This window comes from Gobius niger, assembly GCF_951799975.1.
Source record: "Gobius niger genome assembly, chromosome: 12".
Lineage (NCBI taxonomy): Eukaryota > Metazoa > Chordata > Actinopteri > Gobiiformes > Gobiidae > Gobius > Gobius niger.
The window spans coordinates 15,727,964-15,750,770 of record NC_136863.1 but is presented as its reverse complement, the minus strand read 5'-3'; the positions used below and the strand labels follow the sequence as shown (position 1 = coordinate 15,750,770).

At 41.8% G+C, this 22,807-nt stretch overlaps 1 protein-coding gene across 1 annotated transcript in view; it reads left to right on the top strand.

Annotated features, from left to right (window-relative positions):
• Positions 1 to 22,807, top strand: part of cdh13 (cadherin 13, H-cadherin (heart)) — a 287,039-nt gene that overhangs the window by 188,595 nt on the left and 75,637 nt on the right. Inside the window, exon 8 of the mRNA XM_079568318.1 lies at positions 17,259 to 17,399. Coding sequence (XP_079424444.1) covers positions 17,259 to 17,399 — 141 coding nt within the window. The remainder of the gene's footprint in view (positions 1 to 17,258; positions 17,400 to 22,807) is intronic.

The window sequence follows — 22,807 nt, the reverse complement described above, 5'->3', positions numbered from 1 at the left end:
GATACTCCTTGTTCTTTCATGTCAATACATGTTGGAGCACAAGTACACACGCAAAGTATTTTTGCAAACATCTGCTGTTGTCCCCTGTTGCCTTGTACACACTAGAGTTTGATGTGGAATTGATGTGAAGCCCGTCCTGCCCCTGGTACCGGGTCCTTAAGGCGCAGTGGGAACCCGACACACTTGGCTGGCTTTATTTGTGCAGCGTTCTGGACTCGGAGAATGCACAAGGCGACCAGCTGAGAGAGCAGTGTGTGTCTGTCTGCCTGCGGATTGGTCTGGATGAGAGGCATGCAAGCGCATCACGCAGCAGCGCTAATAGACCTGCCTAAGACATGTCTTCATATTGTGTCTGGTGAAGGACCTCAATTGTAATTGAGCTTTTACATAAAAAAGGCAGGGCAAACACACATGGAATAGAAATTTGAGAACGTACACTGGATTAAAATAGGACTGAGATCTAATAAAATATATAGATACAGACGGCATCTCGTCATAGAAGGGGGCGTGGCTTCGCCGAGGGGGAAAATAGAATCTTTAGAGAAACACAATTTTTCACTCTTTTTAGCCATTTTCCGGTGGAATATCAACTTATTTATCACATATAAATAAAGTCAAGTGTAAATCGGGCCCATATGGATATTTTCTCACAGCAGATTGTTCAGTAGAAGTGAAAAAAACGGCAGTTGTAGCTAGCGCGAGCTAACCGTTAGCATTAGCACGATGCTTACCTGTAGCATCAAGTTAGCATTCTCCGTTATTTATGTATTTATGGGCTGTTGAACCACTTTGCTCCTCTCCATGTCTTTGTATCATTATTTAGTAGAAACTATGTTCATATCTCAGCATTTGTTACAGTGGTTTTTGAATAATTAGACAAAATATACATTTTTTCAAAATTGTTTTCCCCCTTAACTGTTTTCAAAATAGCTGGCTTTAAGAGCATTTGTCGAGAATACCAACATCATCAAGAAAAAATCATTATAAATGTCAAAAACCTTCCCCAATTGAGCCATTGCTAGTAGTAGAGAATTGTAGAGATCAAATGCCGTAAACCAGGCATCTCCAACCAGTTGCCAGTAGTTTCTTGGTAGCGCTCTTTCTACATTTAATAATAATAATAATAATAATAATAATAATAATAATAATAATAATAATAATAATAATAATAATAATAATAATAATAATAATAATAATTATAATACATGAGGAATGAATGAATATGTGAGGACTTGAGGACTGCTGGAGATGGCCATATTGATGATGAAGTCATGTGACATGGATCACTCCCTCTGCCTGGCAGCCGGATATGACCAGGATGTGACTTTAGTTTCATTTCACTGATTCCTACTTTGCTGTTGGCTGTCAGTGTTGCAAACAGCCAATGAAACTAGTCTCACAATTAATTCCTCTTAATTTGCAGATGACGAGGAGTGTCTAAAATGGCGGACCCAATGGGACGGCCCCGGCACCTCGACTCCCTGGCGAACGCGGCCCGTTTGATCCGCTCTAATCTAATTAACACTTAAAGAGGAACACCTGGGCTCCTCACCAACCTTTTCTCTCGCACACACATATCCGTCGTCACATGCACTCCCAGATGGGCCTTTGATAGCTCTGATGGTGACAGGCACAGGATAATGATTGCACTTAACTCCGGCATTTGCGCACATAAAACAGGCTAGTCTGTCGCTATGCGCTAATAGGTGGCCAATATACATCTAACCGCTTGCTAAATGACACAATTAGATCGTGCTCTGATGGTGCACCTGATTAGATTAGCCCCGGATCGTGCTTCCTGCTCCGGCGTTTGCGCTTGCTTCAAACCCCAACCTTGACCCCAATTAGCCTAGCGCTCATCAGAGGGAGCTGAGGGGATCATGGCAGCAGCCGCTTATCACCCCGATGCTAATTGGTCTGATGAAGCGGGTAAATATGGTCAACACTGAGGCGACGCAAGGGTCCAGATCAATATTTACCGTGGAGAATGTGGCACTGAGAGGTGACATAAACACGTTCACTTATGTGGTTACTTGAGTGAAACATCTGCTTCTTTTGCCAGATGCCCTACCTGATGCTTGACCAAGTACACCTGCATGGGAAAGGTAAACACTTCATAGACTGAAGGGGAGTGCAACTGGACAACAGACCAAATAGCCATGTGGAATAATGGCTTACACTTCTATTACGCTTTTCAAGCCTGTGTTACCAAGTTTTTCAAAGCGCCACTTTCATTATTCATTCACACCTTACTCAAACTATTGTAGCCACGGCCGCCCATTGTGATAGACTGAGAGAAGTGAAGCTGCCAACCACCACCAACCATCATTCATTCTGGCCTATTGTACATGTTTTTAGTGGGAGGGGAAACCGGAGTACCCGGAGGAAGCCTACGCAGGCACAGGTAAAACATGCAAACTCAAAGGCCCCCTCTGGATGGGAATCGAACCTGAGATATTCTAGATGTGAAGCAGAAGCTATAATGTGTCTATACGGGTAAATTCCAGACATAAGAAGTATGTATCGACCTCAAAGCGGCCATTTATGCAAGTTGTCTCTAAGCTTCAATATTTTGGCATCTACTTTTTACAAGCATAAAAGAAAAAGCACATCCAAAGTCATCAAGTACAGCACTGAGAGCAAACAAACCACGGTGAAGAGGAACAGCAATATCCTTCAGAACTAACATTTGGTCTTCAAACAACAGCTCGCAGAGAAGTCTCTGCTGTGTGTTTTTTAAATGTCGCAGCAGATGGGCTGCAGAGGAGGAATTGCTGAAAACTGTCAAATGAGCTAGACTGGCACTTTCAAAGGTAGTAGATTTCAAAAGCACTTTTGGATTGGAAAAAAAAAAGTTTATAAACTTTAAAAATCAATTACAATATGTTGGAAAAAATTTAACTAATCTGTGTGTGGATGATTGTGGAAATGTCTGGAGGGAAAAACGGTCCAGTTGCATCTATTAAGTGAACCCTTGTCTATGTGGTTTATATGGGGATGGTTTGACAGGGAAGTATTACATGATTAAATGTAATAATTTGTAAGCTATGAAATTATTTAGAAATATATCATGGTTTTGAGGAGAGCATTTTACACAACAGGCAACATATAATTGTTGTCTTGCCTCCTGTCAGGTAAATTATTATATTTTTAATTGTGACTAAGCCTTCCCAACCCCCTCAACCAAAACATGGTAATTATCAAAACAAATGGAAAACCACACTGCTGTAAGACCTGTGTCATTGTGCTTTAGAGAAGTTCCACTCGCACAGTTTCCCGTTGTCAGTCTGTCAAATATGTTTTTAATATTACAATGTTCATACTGTCATAAGTGTGATTCTATTAACTTTTTAAATTCTATTAACTATTCTATTGACTCATTGTTCATCCCATTTCAGGAGGTATTGCATTTTGTAGCAGTGACCATTTTGCAACTCTATATTGAAAAATGAAATACTTTTGTGTTGCTACTTTTCCCAAGATGCCAATTCCTTGTTCATAATCTTTATCCAATTTGAGCAACAAGCTCAGTGTTTTCCCGAGAACTCAATATATATAGTTTAAATTCTATACTATTGCTTCCCAATAGTCCAAAGACGCACAATATTCTTAAGGTTAAAGAGTGATGAGTGGATAATGTACATTCTAAAACATCTGCAGACGGTTATGTATGTAGTGGTTAAAGCAATACAATCAGAGCCAGTGAGACAGAGAGAAAGGAGCGGATCTTGCTGACAGTCCTTTGAGCGGCTGCCGTGGGAGGGATTGGGACTTGTTTCACTTGAATGCGTGTTGAATTGCTGCCTGTTTTGTGGAGTTTCTCCCCAGCTGAATCATTTGAACTATTCATTTTGTTTTCCAGAGCACGAGTGGATACATGCAAGGCTGACACTTGTTCTTGTCAAGACCATATTTCTTAAGCGCTATTTACTGTTGGCATAGATCTGAACTCGGAGGCACAATGGCTCATCTCATGTCCTTTTTGTGTGTGAGATAGGACTGGGTATGGTTGTGTGGGCCGTGTTAGTCATAGACCCTGCAAGGAAATAGCAGGACTTGTAATGTTGACCATGAGTTTATTTTAGATGTTCATTTATTTTCAAGTCTTTCTGCACAGCGTTTTATTTCTTTATCAGTGTCGTCCAATATGAATATGCTGCTATAGAAACATTTGCTTTAACAAACTGACAAAAATATATAATCTGTACATTCCTGTGCTTTACTCACTTTTTTCTCTTTTCCTCTCTTTTCTCTCTATCATCAATTGTATATCAGGTCAAAGCAATACATGCTAATGAACACACTGGAGGTACATGGAAGTAAACAACTCATGTGACTCAAAAACACAGAAGAGGAAGTGAGTTCAGACCGTCACTGATATTTCCAAATCGATTCCCACTATATTTGCTCAACTCACTTGTATTCTGACTACCATTGAAACAGCACTATATATTAAAAGGCTGTCCACTAATTTAATATGTAAGTGCCTCCTACGTGGGTGGGATGGGTTCACTTCTGCAGAATCACAAATTCATTCATTCCACCCATGTACTGGAGAAGGTCATCAAGTGAAGGGCAAGAGAGAGCGAGGGCGCAAGATGGCATTCATTTATTCTTTTTCCTTGATAGTTCTATGCTAATGGACAGTTGCTTTGTTTCAGAGCGTATAATGACCACTGTGATGTGCCAGAGAGGGACATTAACCACACGGTCAGCAGATCGCTGTTCACTGTTATATTTTTTCAAAGTGCAATTCAGCAGATAAAAGTTATTAGGCCCCCATTTGTACTGGATTGTTTTGCTTTTGCAGACCATGTGCCTCTCATCCCAAGAAGCTTTGTCAGCGACTAATGATTAGCAACAAGCTTAATTTCAGCCCTTGTTATACCTATTATTTCATTCATTCTTCCTTAAAAGCTACCGCAAACCTTTAACCACTTATATAGTGAGGATGAGTATCACCAACTCTGTTTACACTGTTGTGCTCGTAACTGTCTCTGTACTGACCTGGGATGTGTCTAGGACATAAACGGTCAGTGTAAATGTGCTAAAAGTAGACACAGAACTGAAAGAAGCAGCACCAAAGATAACTGTTGAGTAATTTGTGGAAAAATCAGCCTGATGCGTGAAGTTTGCATCGTATTATGATTTGTTGATGTTTGTATGGTCAACCCAAACAGTCAATATGTGACAAAAGGGATTTACTTTTTTCGTCACATAGTAGCTCCGAAGGCCGGCCGAGACGGTGAAAATACCTATTTCATCACATTTTAACTTAAAAGGTTCAAAATTAGGTATAGTTCCTTTACGTCACTGTGACTAATAGTATCACTCAGTCACCTGGTCACTAATTTGAAATCGCTGTTAATCACATTGGGTCATGCTGTACGAGCATGCCATCTCTGTAGTACAGCCATACACTTGGTTCCTTAACGCATTGAGGGCCAAGAACAGGACAACTTCAACTCCTCCATTTGATACCTCGACCCAAATTTCTGGTCGGGCTCAGGCATAAGATCTAAATGCTACACTGTTAGCGTGTAGATATGAACCGCAATCAATCGTTGTATAGGATGCATGGTTCAGAGCGTGTGAAAAAAGTAGTGCCTTATAATTCGCAAATTACAATTTGTAATCTGTTGGTTTGACTGAGTGCAGATAATTGATAATGAGATGAGGCTCTGATTTTTCCTGACAGTTGTGGCAGTGAGTATTGCCAGTCATAGCAATAGTCAAGGACATGATAATTTTATGGCATCTATGTAATTTCAGTTGCATCTGGTCTGTATAAACAGAGCCAGACAGACTGGCTTTAAAAAATAAGAGCCAACACAAGTCTTCTGTCTTCCACTCAGCTGCGGACTGTGGGCGAAGCAGACAGAGAAACCTGTCCACTGTGAGAGCCTGTGCTCCTGGAGGTGAACTGTGATAAGACACGGCTCTGAGGGAGGCACGTCGAGGAGACGACTGAGCTTCAGCCACCGGCTCAAGGACCGCGTGGCACAATCACAGGGGAAAGGAACTGAACTAAATGCACAAGAAACATTTATTTAATTGTTCACATGTGCTTTGTAGCCACCGTTTCGGGGGTCGGGGGAGGCAGGGGGCGGCCAGCCGGGTTTCCTCCGGGTGCTGCAGTTTTCTCTGCCTCTGGGGTCCTGCAGGTCAGGTTGACACACTGGCGGCGCGGCTCAGACCCATGATGGACGAGGCAGTGGTTGAGCTGTTTCCCTGATGTGCGTCCTGTTGCATTCCTCTGTGCTGCGCTGAATTGCATCGCCTGTTTGCAATGCAGGCTCATTCCACGTTCGCTGGCTCGCTCGCTGGCTCGTTCCACGTTCGCTGGCTCGCTCGCTTGCTCGTTCCACGTTCGTTCGCTCGCTCCCTGGCTCGTTCCACGCTCGCTCGCTCCCTGGCTCGTTCCACGCTCGCTCGCTCGCTCCCTGGCTCGTTCCACGCTCGCTCGCTCCCTAGCTCGTTCCACGTTCACTCGCTCGCTCCCTGGTTCGTTCCACGTTCGCTCGCTCGCTCCCTAGCTCGTTCCACAGCTCGTTCCACGTTCGCTCGCTCGCTCCCTGGCTCGTTCCACTTTCGCTCGCTCGCTCCCTAGCTCGTTCCACAGCTCGTTCCACGTTCGCTCGCTCGCTCCCTGGCTCGTTCCACTTTCGCTCGCTCCCTAGCTCGTTCCACGCTCGCTCGCTCCCTGGCTCGTTCCACGTTCGCTGGCTCGCTCCCTGGCTCGTTCCACGTTCGCTGGCTCGCTCGCTGGCTCGTTCCACGTTCGCTGGCTCGCTCGCTGGCTCGTTCCACGTTCGCTTGCTCGCTCGCCGGCTCGTTCCACGTTCGCTCATGGGTGCGGTGGCAGGACCGATTGCTGCAGCACGACCCCTGCGTCCATACTTATTTAACCTATATAACATTGCCGTCTATTTGAAACGGCAACAAGGAAGTGACAAAAGCATGAAAGAAAGAGAGAGACAGGAGCATGTGAATGCTAGGTGTTTATTGGCGGTAGCCTGGTCATGTGACTCTATTCCGTGCGGCCAGCCGTGCGGCGCCTTCTCCGCACTCGCCTTGGGCGGCAGCGGTTGGCGCCACGGCGTCGGTCAGTTTTGGGCGCTGTGGCGCGATGCCTGCGCCTGTTTGCCTGTAACCAGTGCCATGACGATGGCACATGGTGATGCAAATGATCTCTGGAGTGATGTCATCATTGAGAAATGTACGCTCAAGTTTGAAATACTTTATTTAAAACACAAACAGACAGAGACAATCCTGCAATCAATAGAAAAGGTGTAGCGGTCAGTGTTCAGTTCTTTTTAGCTGCGCATATGACAACTGAGACTGTTGGGTCCACTTTTAAATAGCCTTTTTTAATACAAAAAAAAAACTATTTAACCTATATAACGTTGCTATCTATTTGTAATGGCAAGATAACAAATAAACTTGCCGTATTGTTAGTTTACAATAGAGAATTTAGCAGTGTGTTTCCAAATATCTGCCAAAACCTTTCCTGCCATGTGTCTTAGACTAAATGAGATAATGATGGATTTCCTGCAAATGCAAGATTCAGTTTCAACATTTGTTTTTGCAAAGTTCTCACAAATGGCAGCCATGGCAATAAATCTTCAATATGAGGTGAGGTGCTTGTTATGTCTTGAAAGCATATTTCCAGATATAAGCAGTGCAAATAATTGTTTCTGGTGTCAAAATGCGTTTTTTTAATATGCATTATTTTAGACCTATTGTCTGTTTTGATAATGTATGTGCTTCCGTGCTTCCGACTGCATTTTACTTGTTCACATTATTTTGTATTTTCGATATCCGTACAGGTACTTCATATAGGTGAATGCATCAGTGTACATTTCTAAAACTGGTTATTTTATATTATCAATATGTAAAATAAATGACGTAACTAACTGTTTTTTAAACATGTAAGTGTTAGATCTGTTACATAAACAAAGTATAAAAAATCATCTGTCACCTAATAACGATGATCTTGGCCCGTCTGTTGAGGGATCCTTCGGCCCTGGGTCTCTATAGCCTGTCCGTCCATGGGAGTGGATCTCTCCTTCTGTGGTTCTCCCCAAGGTTTCTCTTTTCTCCTGCCAGGTTTTTGAGTTTCACCTGAACTTTTAATTGTCATATTTATTGCTCTGTTTTATTGCCTTAATGTTTGGTGCAGCCCTGTGAGGCGACTTCTGTTGTGATATTGGGCTATACAAAACCATTAAACTTAAACTGAAAGATGGCTCAGTTGAAGTAAGGATATTTACAATGTAGTAAATAATCCTTTTGTATCTATAATTGCTCACAATTGCTATAATTGCACACCTTCTATTTTACATATGCTAATTAGGATCAATACTTTTTACTCAATATCGATACATAAAAAGTAGCCATTTTGATATTGTTATATTGATACTTATCCGCCCATTGGGACCTCATGATTTAAATGAATGCTGCAATGTTTTGATTAGGTCAGGTGCTTCCATAAACATTTGAGTTTTGGACATTATTCTGTGGCTTGGAAGGACAGTGAATATCTAAACATTGTTATCACCATGTCACCGTGCCAATAGAAAACCTGTGTGAATTCTAACCACGCTTTGCGGGCAGATGAGAGGAGTGTAGTGGCCTTTGTAGCGGTGGCCCAGATAGCAGTCTCCGAGGCCCTTTTCCCTCTGTAATTAACCATTGTCAATGTGATTAATCATATGTCCATAGAGACAGAGTACACCAGGCTGCCGCTGACCCATGAGGTGAAGCGGAGCTTCAATGTCTCAGACCAAAAGAGACGTTTACAATCTAATTATAGCCCCAAATGACCATGTCAATAACAAATGCACCACAATGAAGACTGAAATGTTCTCTTAACATTATGTTACATTGTTCCATGGATGGAGCTTTGTAGTGAGTATGGGGCGTGCAAAAAAATCTGTTGGTAATTTTGTTTGCTAGTTTTTGGTGTGTCCCACTGCTTGTTAAATCATTCATCACCTGCTCACACTGTGCAATGGTTCTGATGGTGAACCAAGGACATTACCAAAGTATGTCAAAGCCGATTTGATAGCTGAGATTAACACCCCTTACTTTAACAGAAAAGTCAGAAGACAGAAATTGAAAAGTGTGATCCAATTCATGGCTCAGTTCACGTTTTCTAAATATATGCTATGCTGTCTCAGCTCCTTAAGTCCTCGATGGTTTTGTTTTCAATAATTGGGTCTCTCTGTGAGTCACATCACTCTCCTTGCTTCCAGTTTATTTGTTTTTTTATTTCTTTTGAGATTTTTCTTGTCTTTTTGCTCTCCAAACACTGCTGCATCATTGACTATTCTGTTTACCAATTAGAAGACTGAGTACAACCAAAAGACACTCTCTTCTTGGATTCGGAAGTTTTGTTTTCTGAATAGGTTTCAGGTGATTATGCTTAGTATAGTATAGCTAACTGTGACCTTTATATAATATACAATACATTTCAATGTATAGCCATTCTACGATTCAGCTAGGGTAAAAAAAAAGAGTGGTTGAACTTATAATGAACCTACTTGTTTTCAACTGAAAAGCACACAGCCGCTCCCTTCACCCATCAAAGTGAAAAGTAAACTTGAGTCCCAGTTTTACAGTTATGGACTCGGCTGATAGGTGGTCTAGACCCTGCTGAGAGTCTCCTGATATCTGCAGCGCCCCATGGAGAGGTCTATTGCAGCCATCTGTATCCAGCTCACAGCTAACTAATGAGCCGTCTTTACTATAGCCCCCCCGCTAAAGAGCTCAGCGTTAGGTGAGAGGATGTGTACATCTGCTCCTGGGACATGCTTGAATCTCCTTGTATCAGTGCCACTGCAGCGGTTCTGAGTCTGTCCATTTTGGAAACAGAGACCGATCAATCACTGTGTTTACTCTGACCGTGAGCTGGAGATGCCCCCCCCCCCCCCCTCCCCGAGAAGACGCTTGGCCCCAGGTGAGATTCAGTGACAGTTTATCACCTACTGGAACACATTATGCTTTGACATGACAGCGGTATGGGATTATGACATGGGTATGGATCGGAATAGTGCTGTGTTTTCATGAATGGTTTTCCACGCTTTGTTTTTTTTTTTTCCTGTCGCTTCTTTTTTGGGGATATTGTTGCTTTTCCTACACGTTTTTGTCACTTTTAAATTGTATTTTTATCCTTGCATTTGTCACTAATTTGACGCTTATTTGAAGAAGCTTTTCCATTGAGATTTCGAAGCTGCACCGGAGGAAATGGGCTTTTTCACTCAAACGTGGCTGTATACTGTTTAAATGGCGCTAGCTCGCAGTTAGCTTTGCCCGTTAGCCTGTTTGCTTCTTCTTCATGATTCCATTAGTGTGTATTGATGACTCTGACCCGGTGGCAGTCAAGTTGCAATTGTGGTTTTCTGGCCAGAGACACCAGGGAGACATGATAGACCCTCCAATCATCCCATTAACTCTTGTATTACCCCCAGAGGGACTACGAAAATTATTTATTAAGGTACACAAGTTACTTAGTATTGCTTTAAGAGGGTTATTTGGGTCTATCCAGTTACTTATTTTCAAAAATCTACTCACTGAAAAGAAAATGGGACAAATATATTTAACTTGTAAAAAAAAAAAAAAATCCATTACTCAGTGCCTCCTATCTTTTCCACCTGGGCTTAAAACATCAGTCATGAAAATGCATTATATTCAAATTAACACATTTTTCTGCTTATTCTGCCACTTTCTCTCTCCAACCATGAAAAGGCAAGAAGAAAGAAAGAAAAAATCAACGGTGCTCTTTCATTTTGAGGCTAAGGACAAAAGAACATCTCAGGATATTTTAAAATGAGGCCTCCTTTTCAAAGGTGTGAAAAAGACAGGAGATAAAACAGATGGAAGCACAGGGGTGAGCTGTATAATGTCGCTCATGTATAAATACACTCGCTGCTTGGCTCACATTTTACTCCAGAAGTTTTCCTCCCCCCTCCTTCCTTTCTAGTCTTTTATATGTCTTTCATCGTTTCTCCAAGCGTTTGAATGGATCGGTAAGAATAGCCCGTGGTTCAGTCGTGCGCGTGTTCACCGGTGAAGGGCCAGAGCGGAACAAAGCGTCCCACAGCCAATTTGATTATAATATCAAACCTTTTCATACAGCTAATGTGGTGTCTCAAGATGTCACAGTGCGCAATTCTCCCTCCTCACTGTCACTTCCTCCTCTGTCTTCTGAGCCTTTTGTGTCTCGTCCTCTGTCTGGATGTTTTGTGCGCGGGGCCAGGCCTGACTCCAGGGGGCTTTGATGCAATCCCATTTTCAAGGCGGACCGTGGCATGTGAAATGTCACTCTCGGATTTCTGAAACAAGGCTGTCATACTGTTTAGTGCACTTGACTTCATTAGCTTTTTCTTAGTGTTCGCTCTGACGTTGATACAGACATATAGAGTCACATTTTATCCAGGAATTATGATGAAATTGTAGTGCTTTCTGAATTCCTTTCTGTTCTGTAATGTTTTGAAGTGGAGGAATTTGAACTATGAAGCTTAAACAAAGTAGGTCTCTTTACCAGTTGATGTCATATTAACTCAGTAAAGTTGATTCAGTACATTTCAAAAGAACGTTATATATTTCAAACAAATTAGATTCAGTTGCTGACTGATAAGTGCATCACATGTTTACTACAATGACAGGTGAAAACTACAAGCCAGTTAGATGTTAAAGAAAAAACAAAGAAGAATAAAAAATAGTAGTTAGTTAATTACAAAAGAAGGTAGGAGAAAATAAGACAGCAATATGAACATACTGTTCATATTGCTTTGTTCATATTGCTATTGCTGCTATTGTTCTGTTTGTTTTCGTCCTCCATTGTGATGCTGCATATTTTAAGATGGAACTGCTTACAAATAATGTGAAAAACATAATCACCGTGTGAAATACCTTAACAATGTCTAATATGGCGAGCTGAGTGAGCCCAGAGGTATAAGGCAATTAGACTTTCCCACTCCTAATTTATGCAGTGTAGCTGTGGCACTGAACAGGGACACATTCAAATGCAGCTTTAACACTTATCATCAATAGCACGCCTGCGTCTGGAGTCTTCTGTGAAATATATGGGCTCCACATTTTAATGTCCTTTAAATGTCAATTTGATGTCTTCAAATAATTGTAAAACAATAATAATCTCTCCGTGTGAAATCCCCATTGTTGTTGTAAAACTCTAGTGCTGTTCGGTGTTGAGCGTTTCCAGACAAATTAAAGAGAAGCTGGAATTGAAGGGGCTGTCTGAGAACCGCAGCTCAATCAGCACAAGTTTGGTGACACCTGCAGAGAAATTCCCTGATGCTCCAACTTGAGCCCAAAGTGAATGTGAACATTTTTCTTCGGCCGGCGACTGGCAGGGAGCTTCTAATTGAGTTGAGACTCAGGAAACACTCATTAAGACGTTGTCAGTCGCCAGAGGACCCCGCGCTGCATGTGTAGAGACAGCACTGAGACTGAGGAATCCCACAGCCCTGCTCTGCTCCAGCTGGAGGCCAACCCCAGCAGCTGTGAGCTGTGTGCCGGTTGTTTGGAGTTTGCCTGTGCGCAATTGTTCTGCTGGGGGAATTTCAAATGAAAAAGTTATAGTTGTTTTCTTTGTGTGTGTCGTCTGTCGATAGAAAGGTTGTCGGTTTATGCCAACTCTGCAATGAAGGCATGATGTGATGAACCTGGGTGAGACACTTAACTGTTCGCTCGCTCCTGTTGCAGTAATGTTACTTGTTTAGGTAGTGATATCTGTGATTCTCAGATGATTTGTGTCACAATGAACATCCCTGCATATCTCTTAAATGTGCAATGCTTCTCTACTTCATTATTATTCACCAATGGCTGTTTATTTGTAGGGGTGGGCCGAGGCACAAATTCCATGAGACGAGACACGAAATTGAGTTCACAAGAGATTTTGACATAATTTGTTCAAATAAATTAAGATGAAATTTTACCTTTTACTGAACGATATGAAAACAAATTAAAAGTGCAAGCCAATATATTATGTAATCATTGGTGGGTAACTATTAATATGTCTTTAAGCACTGAAAAATAAAGTAAAAATTCACAGTATCTACACAGGGACGAAAAATCTTGTGGCATTTGATCTTGCGAGATCTCGTGGCTTTTTAACCTCATGAGATCCTGTGACAGGAGATCTCGGCTCATCCCTATTTATTTGTGCAAGCAGTGTCGTCGTCAGTGAAGGTCTCGTTTGCAGCCTGCGTTTAGGAACACAAGATCGGGCCACAGACTCTTCAGGAGTCTGTGTCGGGCTGTTGTACTCTATACTAATTGCAGTTGAAGTTTATTTTGTAAAGACAAAGCGCACACACAAACACACACACAGATTAGGCAGGAGCTACAGTGAGGGGTGCCTCTGTCACACCACTGTGACACAGCGTGGAGGAAACAGCTGTTTATTGTCCTGCTCGTTCCCCTATCTGCCCCGGAGCAGCTGTGCCTCTGGACACAAGAGTATAACCTCCAAGACAGGCGGTTAAATCAAGCATTAAAATACATATTCTGGAGACATTAATGCTGTTTGGGCATGAGAGTTATACAAGTTATCTAGTGCAACAGCGAAATAACCGTACATAAAATTCCATCCAAATCGCAGCAATAGAATAAGTTTCAGCTCTGTAGAGAGCATGCAGTTAGAGTTTATATTTAGATGAAACTCCAAAAGTTGTACTCACTGAAAAGAAATAAAATGGGACACATACATTTAACTTTAAAAAATAAATAAATCCATAGTTAAGACAGTGCTTAGGAGTACTCTCAATGCCTCTTATTTCTTCCACTGTCACCTGGGCTTAAAACATCAGTCTTGAAAATGCAGTATATTCAAAATAACTCATTTTCATGCTCCTTCTGTGATGAAAATTTGACAAAAGAGCCAACATATTGGCATCATGAAAAGGGTCAAAGCATCTGTTATGCTTTATTCTTGCCCTTTTTTCATGGTTGAGCGCCTGCCCCATCCATCTGTCTGTGCATGTCACCGTTTACAGGTATGTTCCACACATCCTACTTCTATACTATGTGAATTAACTTTCATATTTACAAATGTTTCATCAGATCCATCCTTACTTCAAATATCACTGCCTGGTTTGGTTCACCACTCTCAATAAGATGATTGAAATCATCTTTTCCTTGTAAATGGAAGATTTGCCAGACTGTTGCTTAAAGGAGGATTCATACAGACCCAATGCACTATCGCTGTTTGTTTTACCGCCCCGTCTCACCTGCTCAGCATATCATCTACACTGAAGCGAACTGAACCCCAGATCAACAGCTGAACAGTGCACGTGCCCATAATATTTGTAGAATACGTTTAGTCGTAAATTGTAAACAAAATGCCTCGGTCCCCATTCAAAACGTACCTGACCACTCCCGACTCCCGATTATCAGTGTGAAAGGGCCTTAAAATACGATACTTTATACCAGAGATCTCCAACAGATGATTCAATCCGGCCCCTGACTTGTAGAGCACAAATTCATGAGTATGTCAAAAAAAAAGTAAATCTCTAGCCCATTCCTGTTTGGAGTTATTATTTCGCTCTCTCCAGCCACTAGGGGGCAGCTTAAATAAAGCAATGAAAGAATTCCACATGTGTCCAGCAGAGGGCACAGACATTATATAGAGATCAGGATATAAACAACACATTATAATCACGTGGTAATGGACAGTCTGCCCCTGGGCGGCTGTGGCTACAATAGTAGCTTACCACCACCAAGTGCTGAGTGAATGTATAATGACATTGTAGTAGAGACTTGTGACAGAGGTAAAGTGCATTACAAGTGTAAGCCAGGGTTACAGTCCTGTCAGGCTCATTATTATTGATGTATTGAAAAAGTTTTCTCAGTAGTATATTCCCAATCAAAACTTATTTTACCTGGAGCGTTTGTTTATGGACCCCGGCAACACACTACCGATATATTTCGGCTCCCAGCTAAATGTACTTGGAGGCCCCTGCTATATACTAATACTAACTTATTTATCATGTACTTGACAAGATGAATTGTTGCCATGCTGTCACACCGTCTGCCAAACCATGAAGTCAGGGTTTTTGAGTTGATGCCGAAGAAAAGATCAAGAATCATTAGCTGGACAAGACAGGGCTAATTGACGGCAAACGATTTCTTGAAAAGTAAAAGGGAGAAAAATGAGTGAGTTTACTGGGAAGGCAGTCATCAGTGGAGTGCCGTGCCCACTGTTGACGCAATAATTAAAACGAGTTTCAAGGTGTCTCTGTATTGACCAGCTAATCTGCCGCTGGCTGCCTCCGATTGCATTGATCAGAGCGCTATCTGTGATGAAGGCGGGTGACAACGGGCGGCGGCGCGCAGGCGGAGTCCGCGCTGAGCAGAGGATTTGACTGTGAGCGCGCAGAGATATGGGGGTCACAGTTCGCAACAGCAAACACTATTAGCCACAATAATCAGGTCCGTTTGTCTGAGAGGATCAAACGCACAGAGAACGATCCAATGCAAACACATCAGACCAGAGTGGACCGTGTAGCTGTGGGTCATTTAAGCTCAATGGAGAATTTAAATGTCCTGGTGCGACTTTGACAATCGTCGAGTGGTTCTAAAATGAAGATGAATTCATATATTGATTATACTCAGTACTACACTGAAAACACCAGAAATGGCAAAGTTATATTAATCTATTGCGATTTCTTCATCATAATAAAAACAAATACATGTAGCTGATTCAGAAATTAAACCATTTATACATACCTCAACTCAAACAAAAACAAAGGCTTTCCTCCAGTATCATTCAACACACAAAAGTCTTCCATTGTCTCATCCAATACTCGGTGTTGCTCCTGCCAAAGAAATGGCTGTAAACCTGACAAGAATAACAACAGCATGATTCAAAATGATTATCCATTTCACTACCCTTACATTTATTACATACAGTACATAGGCCGATGGTTTAAAGATGCCACTTGTTGGTCTAAATGCATGTCTGTCTTTTGTATTGATTATGTGCTTTTACACACACACACACATGACGTATACACTTCTTCTATTGGCCCATCGCTGAAGCACCACCACATCCCCACACTCCGCCCGCAGCCAGACAGATGGATGAACTTTATTAGGCATGTGACAGTTGAAACCTCCAGCAGGCAGACCCACGCCGCACCAGATAAATAATCGTGAGATCCAGCAGTCTCCTTCCCCGTTATTTATTCACTAGCGACAACACTTCTAATCGGCATGAATGATAGCGACAAAATCATTATTGCTTAAATCATTACCAGCGCCATCCTGGTGCAGCATGTCTGTACGATTTTCTTTTTTTTTTTTTTTTTTTCTAATCATAATACAGATTCCAGATGCTCGCTGGTGAAATTGATTACATATCCAATTTGCAGTGATGCTTTAGGAGCTTGATAATCATAGCCAGCGCATGTGCCACTTAACTCAATGAAGCTGCATACAAATGTTTCAAGGCATAATTGATTTTGGAGATTCAGAAGTTATAAATCAGAATCTGTCTTTATTAATATTCAGCTAAACACAAGTGTTTGTGATATTACTCAAACTACCACATTGAGAAAACACTGAAGGATGGGAGATTGAATTAAAAGACTAAACAACTGCTGCTGCCACCACTGTACATCCACTCTGCTGTAAAAGTTTCTGCAGATAATAGCTACCACTGTCACTATTATCTGTTGACAATGTGTAAAGTTTTGCCTGTTGTGTTGAGCAGAAAAAGACTATATAAATGATCTATTTGTCAGTGGGGTCAGGTTATAGAAATAGTGTATCTTGAGCTGCTGGGATTGCATTATACTTGTTCTGTACAATATTTGACTGCATTTCATTTGAATTTTCATATTAACAACTTTACAAACCACTGTCCTCATTTTACTGTTCTATTTCAGTTTGTTGTTGTTGTCACTGTGCACTCTCTTGTTGCTTTATCTGAGTTTCTATAATGGTAAATATAAAGACGGTTTGCCAGCCATTTGATGCTTGGTGTGAGCAAAGGAGAGTTCTGTCAATACAACACATTAAAGTACATGCTGACACTTAAGGCTGACGGGCTTCACTTCTCATTCAGTAAAACCATTTTTCAGTTAGATGTGCTATATGCGTCACATGGATTTGATTTTACTGACTGCAATTGTGTGTGTGTTTTGTTGATAATTGACAAAAATCATCTTTTTTAACCAATGAAGTTATTAAGATAAAAGTCACAGAAAAAAACTCCTGTTTTTGTATTGCAGACACTGCCCACAACAACGTATGAGCTGGAGATTGTGGCCAAGGACATGGCGGGCAGCGAGGTGGGCCTGACGGGCACCGCCACAGCTACTATCACCATCACCGACAAGAACGACCACAGTCCCGAGTTCACACATCCACTGGTGAGAACCTGCTCACACAATCCCTTCACAATACACTGTCCGTTCTCCCAGGGATGCTCCAGACATTGTGTGGCAATGACTGTGGTTAATTTATGCCCCCAAGGAGGTCAGAAGCCAGGGTCAGTCTGAACCAACATATAATCTGCATTTTGCCCCACCCAACAGCATATCACATTGAGTGGTTACATGAGAGGGCTTTCACAAAAAATATAGAGAGAGGGGAAAAGTATGCACGTGTGACTTTGCATCTGTCGGACATAGGAGTTTGAAAAAGCCTTACTCTGCAACCATTTTACGATGTGCCTCTAACACATAGTTAGTTGTGTTTTGAGTCATTTGCACCTGTTTGAGGAATTTTTGAATCTTCTGCGGAGGCTATTCTTTGAACCATTTTCGATCATTGTCTGACCAACTATGTGTAATAGATCAAGATGAGTTTGAGATGATTACCAAACATAATACTCTTCCGCCATGCATGAATAAGCAAACCCAGCTGAAGACATGTTTGAGAGGCAATCAGGTAGACAATAACATAGAGCATTTGAGTGGCGTTCGTGGCTTAAAAAGTTGAAAAAGAAAGAAAGAAAAAGAAAGAAAAAGAAAGAAAGAAAGAAAGAAAGAAAGAAAGAAAGAAAGAAAGAAAGAAAGAAAGAAAGAAAGAAAGAAAGAAAGAAAGAAAGAAAGAAAGAAAGAAAGAAAGAAAGAAAGAAAGAAAAAAGGAAGATCCTGTTGCTGTCCTTGTAGGAGTGTTGTATCTATAACTTGTACTACATTTCCTGTATCTAGTAGAGCGTAATGTGGGGGAACAAGTGCTGCACATTCCAGTGACTGTATAAAGGAGTGGGTGTATTTTCCTTCTTTGAGCAAAGCCCTAAGGTAAGCTTATAGGTTAAAGCAAAAGCCTGCAAGTCATACTGTAAAAGAAAAAAGAAATAGAGGTTCTGTAGCGTAGCAAGACAAAATTAGGATATATCAAACTATATTTTGAAAAATAGTTTGAAAAATGTAGTTAAAACATAAATGAATAAACTGTTCACAGATACAAATGACAGAAAGTCTATATCTACAGGGAAAACAATTTTGCTGTCATTATCTTAGGTTTGTAAAGCCACATATTGCAAAAAATGTCAAATTGTGCAAGCTTAAACACTAGCTGATTAAATATGGCATGTTGACAGTTAAGACTTCAGCGTTATAGATTTTGAATGACTTTGACACATGCTTTACCCTTGTCCCAAACTGACTCATAAATGTAGTCATTGTTTCTCCTGCTTCTAACATCATTCATGAGGACATTTTAACTATATGGGCCAGTGTGTTCATTTTGGCTGTCAGTGGCCATGCCTGTTCGTCTCTTCACATTTGGTCACGTAAGTAATTCACAATCTTGACAGACAGTATGTTAGGCTGTGCTTAGGGCGGTTTAGCTTTCTTGATCCGACTCCTTGAGAAAAGTCTAAAAAATGATGTTTTGAGGACAGAAGTCTCTTAAACCTTCAGGTGCTGTTGTAACACTGAGTTGTGTGCTTTAAAAGGAGGGCCCTGCAGCTGTTAGGTTTGGTGACATATCGTGGCCAATGCAAGCCACCCTGCAGCCCTCCCATGATGCATTGAGGTGTCGTGGGTGCTTGTAAGGAGAGCAGGTCAGACCTGAAATATTCCGGCTCACGGGGCTCAGGAGGGCCACAGAGACTGCCCTGTGTCTGCGTCCAAGCTAATGTTCCCATTTCTCACTGGGACACAATCCGTTTAGCACCATGGAGAAATAGAGCTTCAAACAAGCACGGCAAAAGGTACAAATAGTGAAAGATGTTTGTGCAGATCCTCTCCACATTTTATCGATAACAGAGCAACCCATAAGGACTGTTACCACCCAACACACACAAAATACTATCACATCAATGCTACACATTTCATTGTTTATTTACTGACTTACTACCAAGCCCCTGATTTCTTTCCCCATTGGAACACCATTCTGAACATAAATAAACTGAGCACACAGTAAGAGCATAAATCAGCAGAAATGAATTTGTTTTTACTTGTCATCTTTGAGCATTTTACAGTCCAAAGTCCACTTGGTCAGCCCTGGATTCCTCCTGTTGACCACTTTCTTAACAAGTGGAAGCAGCAGCTCTCATCTCTAAAGCCCTTGCTTCATGAATAATTCAGATACATTTTCAACTGCTTCATAGAAGTTTCTCAAATCCCTGTCTTCAGAAGAGTGGTGTGCTGGGACTTAGAACATGTGCTTTCCACCAAACCAGATCTCCAAAGTGCATAGCATTTCCTTGGATATTGTAATCATGTATGTATCACCCTTACTACTAAAGTTTTTTTTAACTATTATTATTATTATGATTATAATTATTATTATTGCTACATTATTACAAAATACTGAATCAATGAATGCTCCAACCAATCTGATACGTTGTTTTGGTACTGTATTGACCAAAAAACTTTTCTTTTTTTTTTTGTATTTCGCTGAAAGACTCTTGCTTATATTGTTAGGGTAGAGTAAGACAAAGCAGTCGGCAAAAAGCTTTTCTTTGTACTGCTATTGACAGCTTCCTGGTTGGTTTTCAGAAGTTGGCATTTGGTATGAATTGACCAGACACACCTGTCGGGGGGAAGTGTTTTGCAGACCTACCTACCACAGTTCTATGCAGCTATTCATCGCTTGAAAAGACCATGCTTCTCTCCTGCCTGGATCCAGGATCAGCCTGCGGGAAATCGCTTCTCCCTCTGCGGCTTTATTCACCCAACTGCATTCATGTTTAACAAGTCTTACCTCATGTGAGAGTGTTTCAAAGTCAGCAGGGATCACAGTTTGTTACCTGCTGAGAAGACAAGTTACACATAGACTGTACTTGTGCTGACATTAGGTGGTGACCTCGTTTCAATATCATGCGTCGATGAGGAATATTACTAGCCTTGTGATACATTTCAGTGCAGTGTTTCCAATGGACAATAGCCTGACTTAAATGTGTGGTGTTTGTTTTTATTTTAAACATAAAATAAACTATTCTCTTCATGCACACATTCTGAAATATTGCACTATTATTAGTATCCTTTGCTATTTCTGTCTTTGCCACCTTTGTTTACATAGCAGTGTGTGAGTGGGAAACCCCATCCAATATTCCCTCTTTTCCTCACTCATCCCGTCCCCACCCCCTCACCACATGCCCATGCCCCCCACCTGGGCTTGGGCGGCACGGTGGCGCAGCAGTTTGTGCTTGTCCCCATGTCTGTGTAGGGTTCCTCCATGTATGCCGGTTTCCTATACGACTAAATGTATAAACATGTGCCATGATTAGTGAGCGTGTGTGTGAGAGTATAAATGGGGGACAACGGCATGTGTTCATTGACATGCACTGAACCTGGAACTGGAAGTTAATTGCTATTATGCAATCAATCAATTCATCAATTGTTTTGTATAGCCCAATATCACAACAAACATTGCCTCACAGTGCTGCACCAAACATTAAGACAATGACACAAAACAATAAAGAAAAGAATGTAATGTCCAAATAAGCGTCTGCAGCAGATGGTGATGAGCCTCAGGGGTTTCCCCTGTCCTGGGACGCCCCTTCTCAATAAAGAAAAACTCCAAAACCCAGTGGGAGAAAAGAGAAACCTCGGGGAGAACCACAGAAGGAGAGATTTACTCCCACGGACAGACAGGCTATAGATAGACACTGGGCAGATGGGAGTCCCCTCTGCAGTCAGAGCCAAGACCGTGGAAGAACGTCCAGTTCTTGTTGGAGCTTCAGCTCTAGTTGTCCAGTCCCTGCTAGGCGTCCGCGGATTGGGCTGAAGAAAATAAATATTGTATCATAATTAAAAGACAAAGTATGCAGTAAGAAGAGCTAGAGGATAGGGCACAATGCATCGTACAACATTTGCTTTTGTATAGAGATGTGAACCAAATCTTGTAATATATTAATTACATTTTACACCATACACCAACTTTTCCAGCAATGGGTTTGTAGCTCATGAAATTTTCAAGCTGTTGATTTCTCTCATTACAAAGACATGGCAAAGCTTCTTCTGGTTTCAAAGCATATCCTGACAGCCGCCTTGCCTCTGCTTTATGCTGTACCTTTTTGCCCTTCACTTCTGTCAGCGCTTTCATGCTCCAGCCTGATCCCTCTTTTTTCAATCCTTTTGGAGCTTCCTCTTCTCATCCGGGCTCATTTTGGCACAGCTAATTCCCCCACCGCATCCAAATGCCCCTGTTTTTCTACGCATGTCCTGGCAGCCCTATGACCAGCCTTATCGTCTGTCACTCAAACACACGTTCCACTTTTTCCCCGCATTGAAATGACCAGCAGAATATGTGTACCAGATTCCTCGCTGACCAACTGATAAAGACGCAAGCCAAGCTGGATGAAGCATTCTGGGCAGCCAGGCAATGTCCATTCTGTGTAGAAGGTGAAAGCTATGGCCAAAGGGTGTTCGGGATTAGTCTTAGCCTTGCATGATTGCTTCACCAGCTCACAGACTCTGCAATAGGGTGCCATGGATGGACAGGGATTGCCTTTACAACAAAAATAGGGGGGGCAGAGACGGATTTGCACAGGGGCATGTCAGGTTAGAAGCACATTAGTAAGGACACTGCGGATATGCAAGTTGGGGACATGTTACATAAATGCATGAGCAGATCAGGTTAGATCAGGCCTGGTGAGACACAATTAAGTAGCAGTCACACACAATGTCCTTGAAACTTCTCTGGTTTTGATTCTTTTGGTCAATCTTGCAATTCCCGGGAATGCAATCTCAGGCTAATCTTTTCTTATTTGCAACACCAATCCAACTCTCTGCACACAGATGAAGCACAATGTTAGGTACAACCAATTTCCCAAAACAATGCAAACAATACTGCTGCTGATTGTGGGGTTACAAGGATGGGAATCCACTGAAGTCTGTTTGCATGGCATTGGCACAAATGCTCCCAAACTCCCAAACTCTGGAATAGCCTCCCTCAAAACATTAGAGGTGCTCCAACCTTAGAAACGTTTTTAAAACTGCCCTGAAAGCACATCTGTTTGCAGTGGCCTTTTATGTGAAGCACTTTGGGCACCTGCCATTGCGGTAAATGTGCACAAATGTATACAAGTGTAAAGTCGACATGGCATTGACAGGAAGCTGGTGATAGGAGGGCACTTGGACTAACAACCCGCTGACTCAGAGGGTTGCAGTGCCATGACCATGAAAAACACAGACAGTTGTATCAAGAAATGTTTCTTATGGCAACAACGTATGAAAAGGCATATAGAAAAGGCATTGCTATACGATTCTCTAAAAATATCCAGCCCCACATGTACTCTCCTGGACCCATCCGTCTAATTAACATACAGTAACATGCTTTATTTGCTCTGGCGTTCAGCTTGCTCTGCTGTAAACCTTCT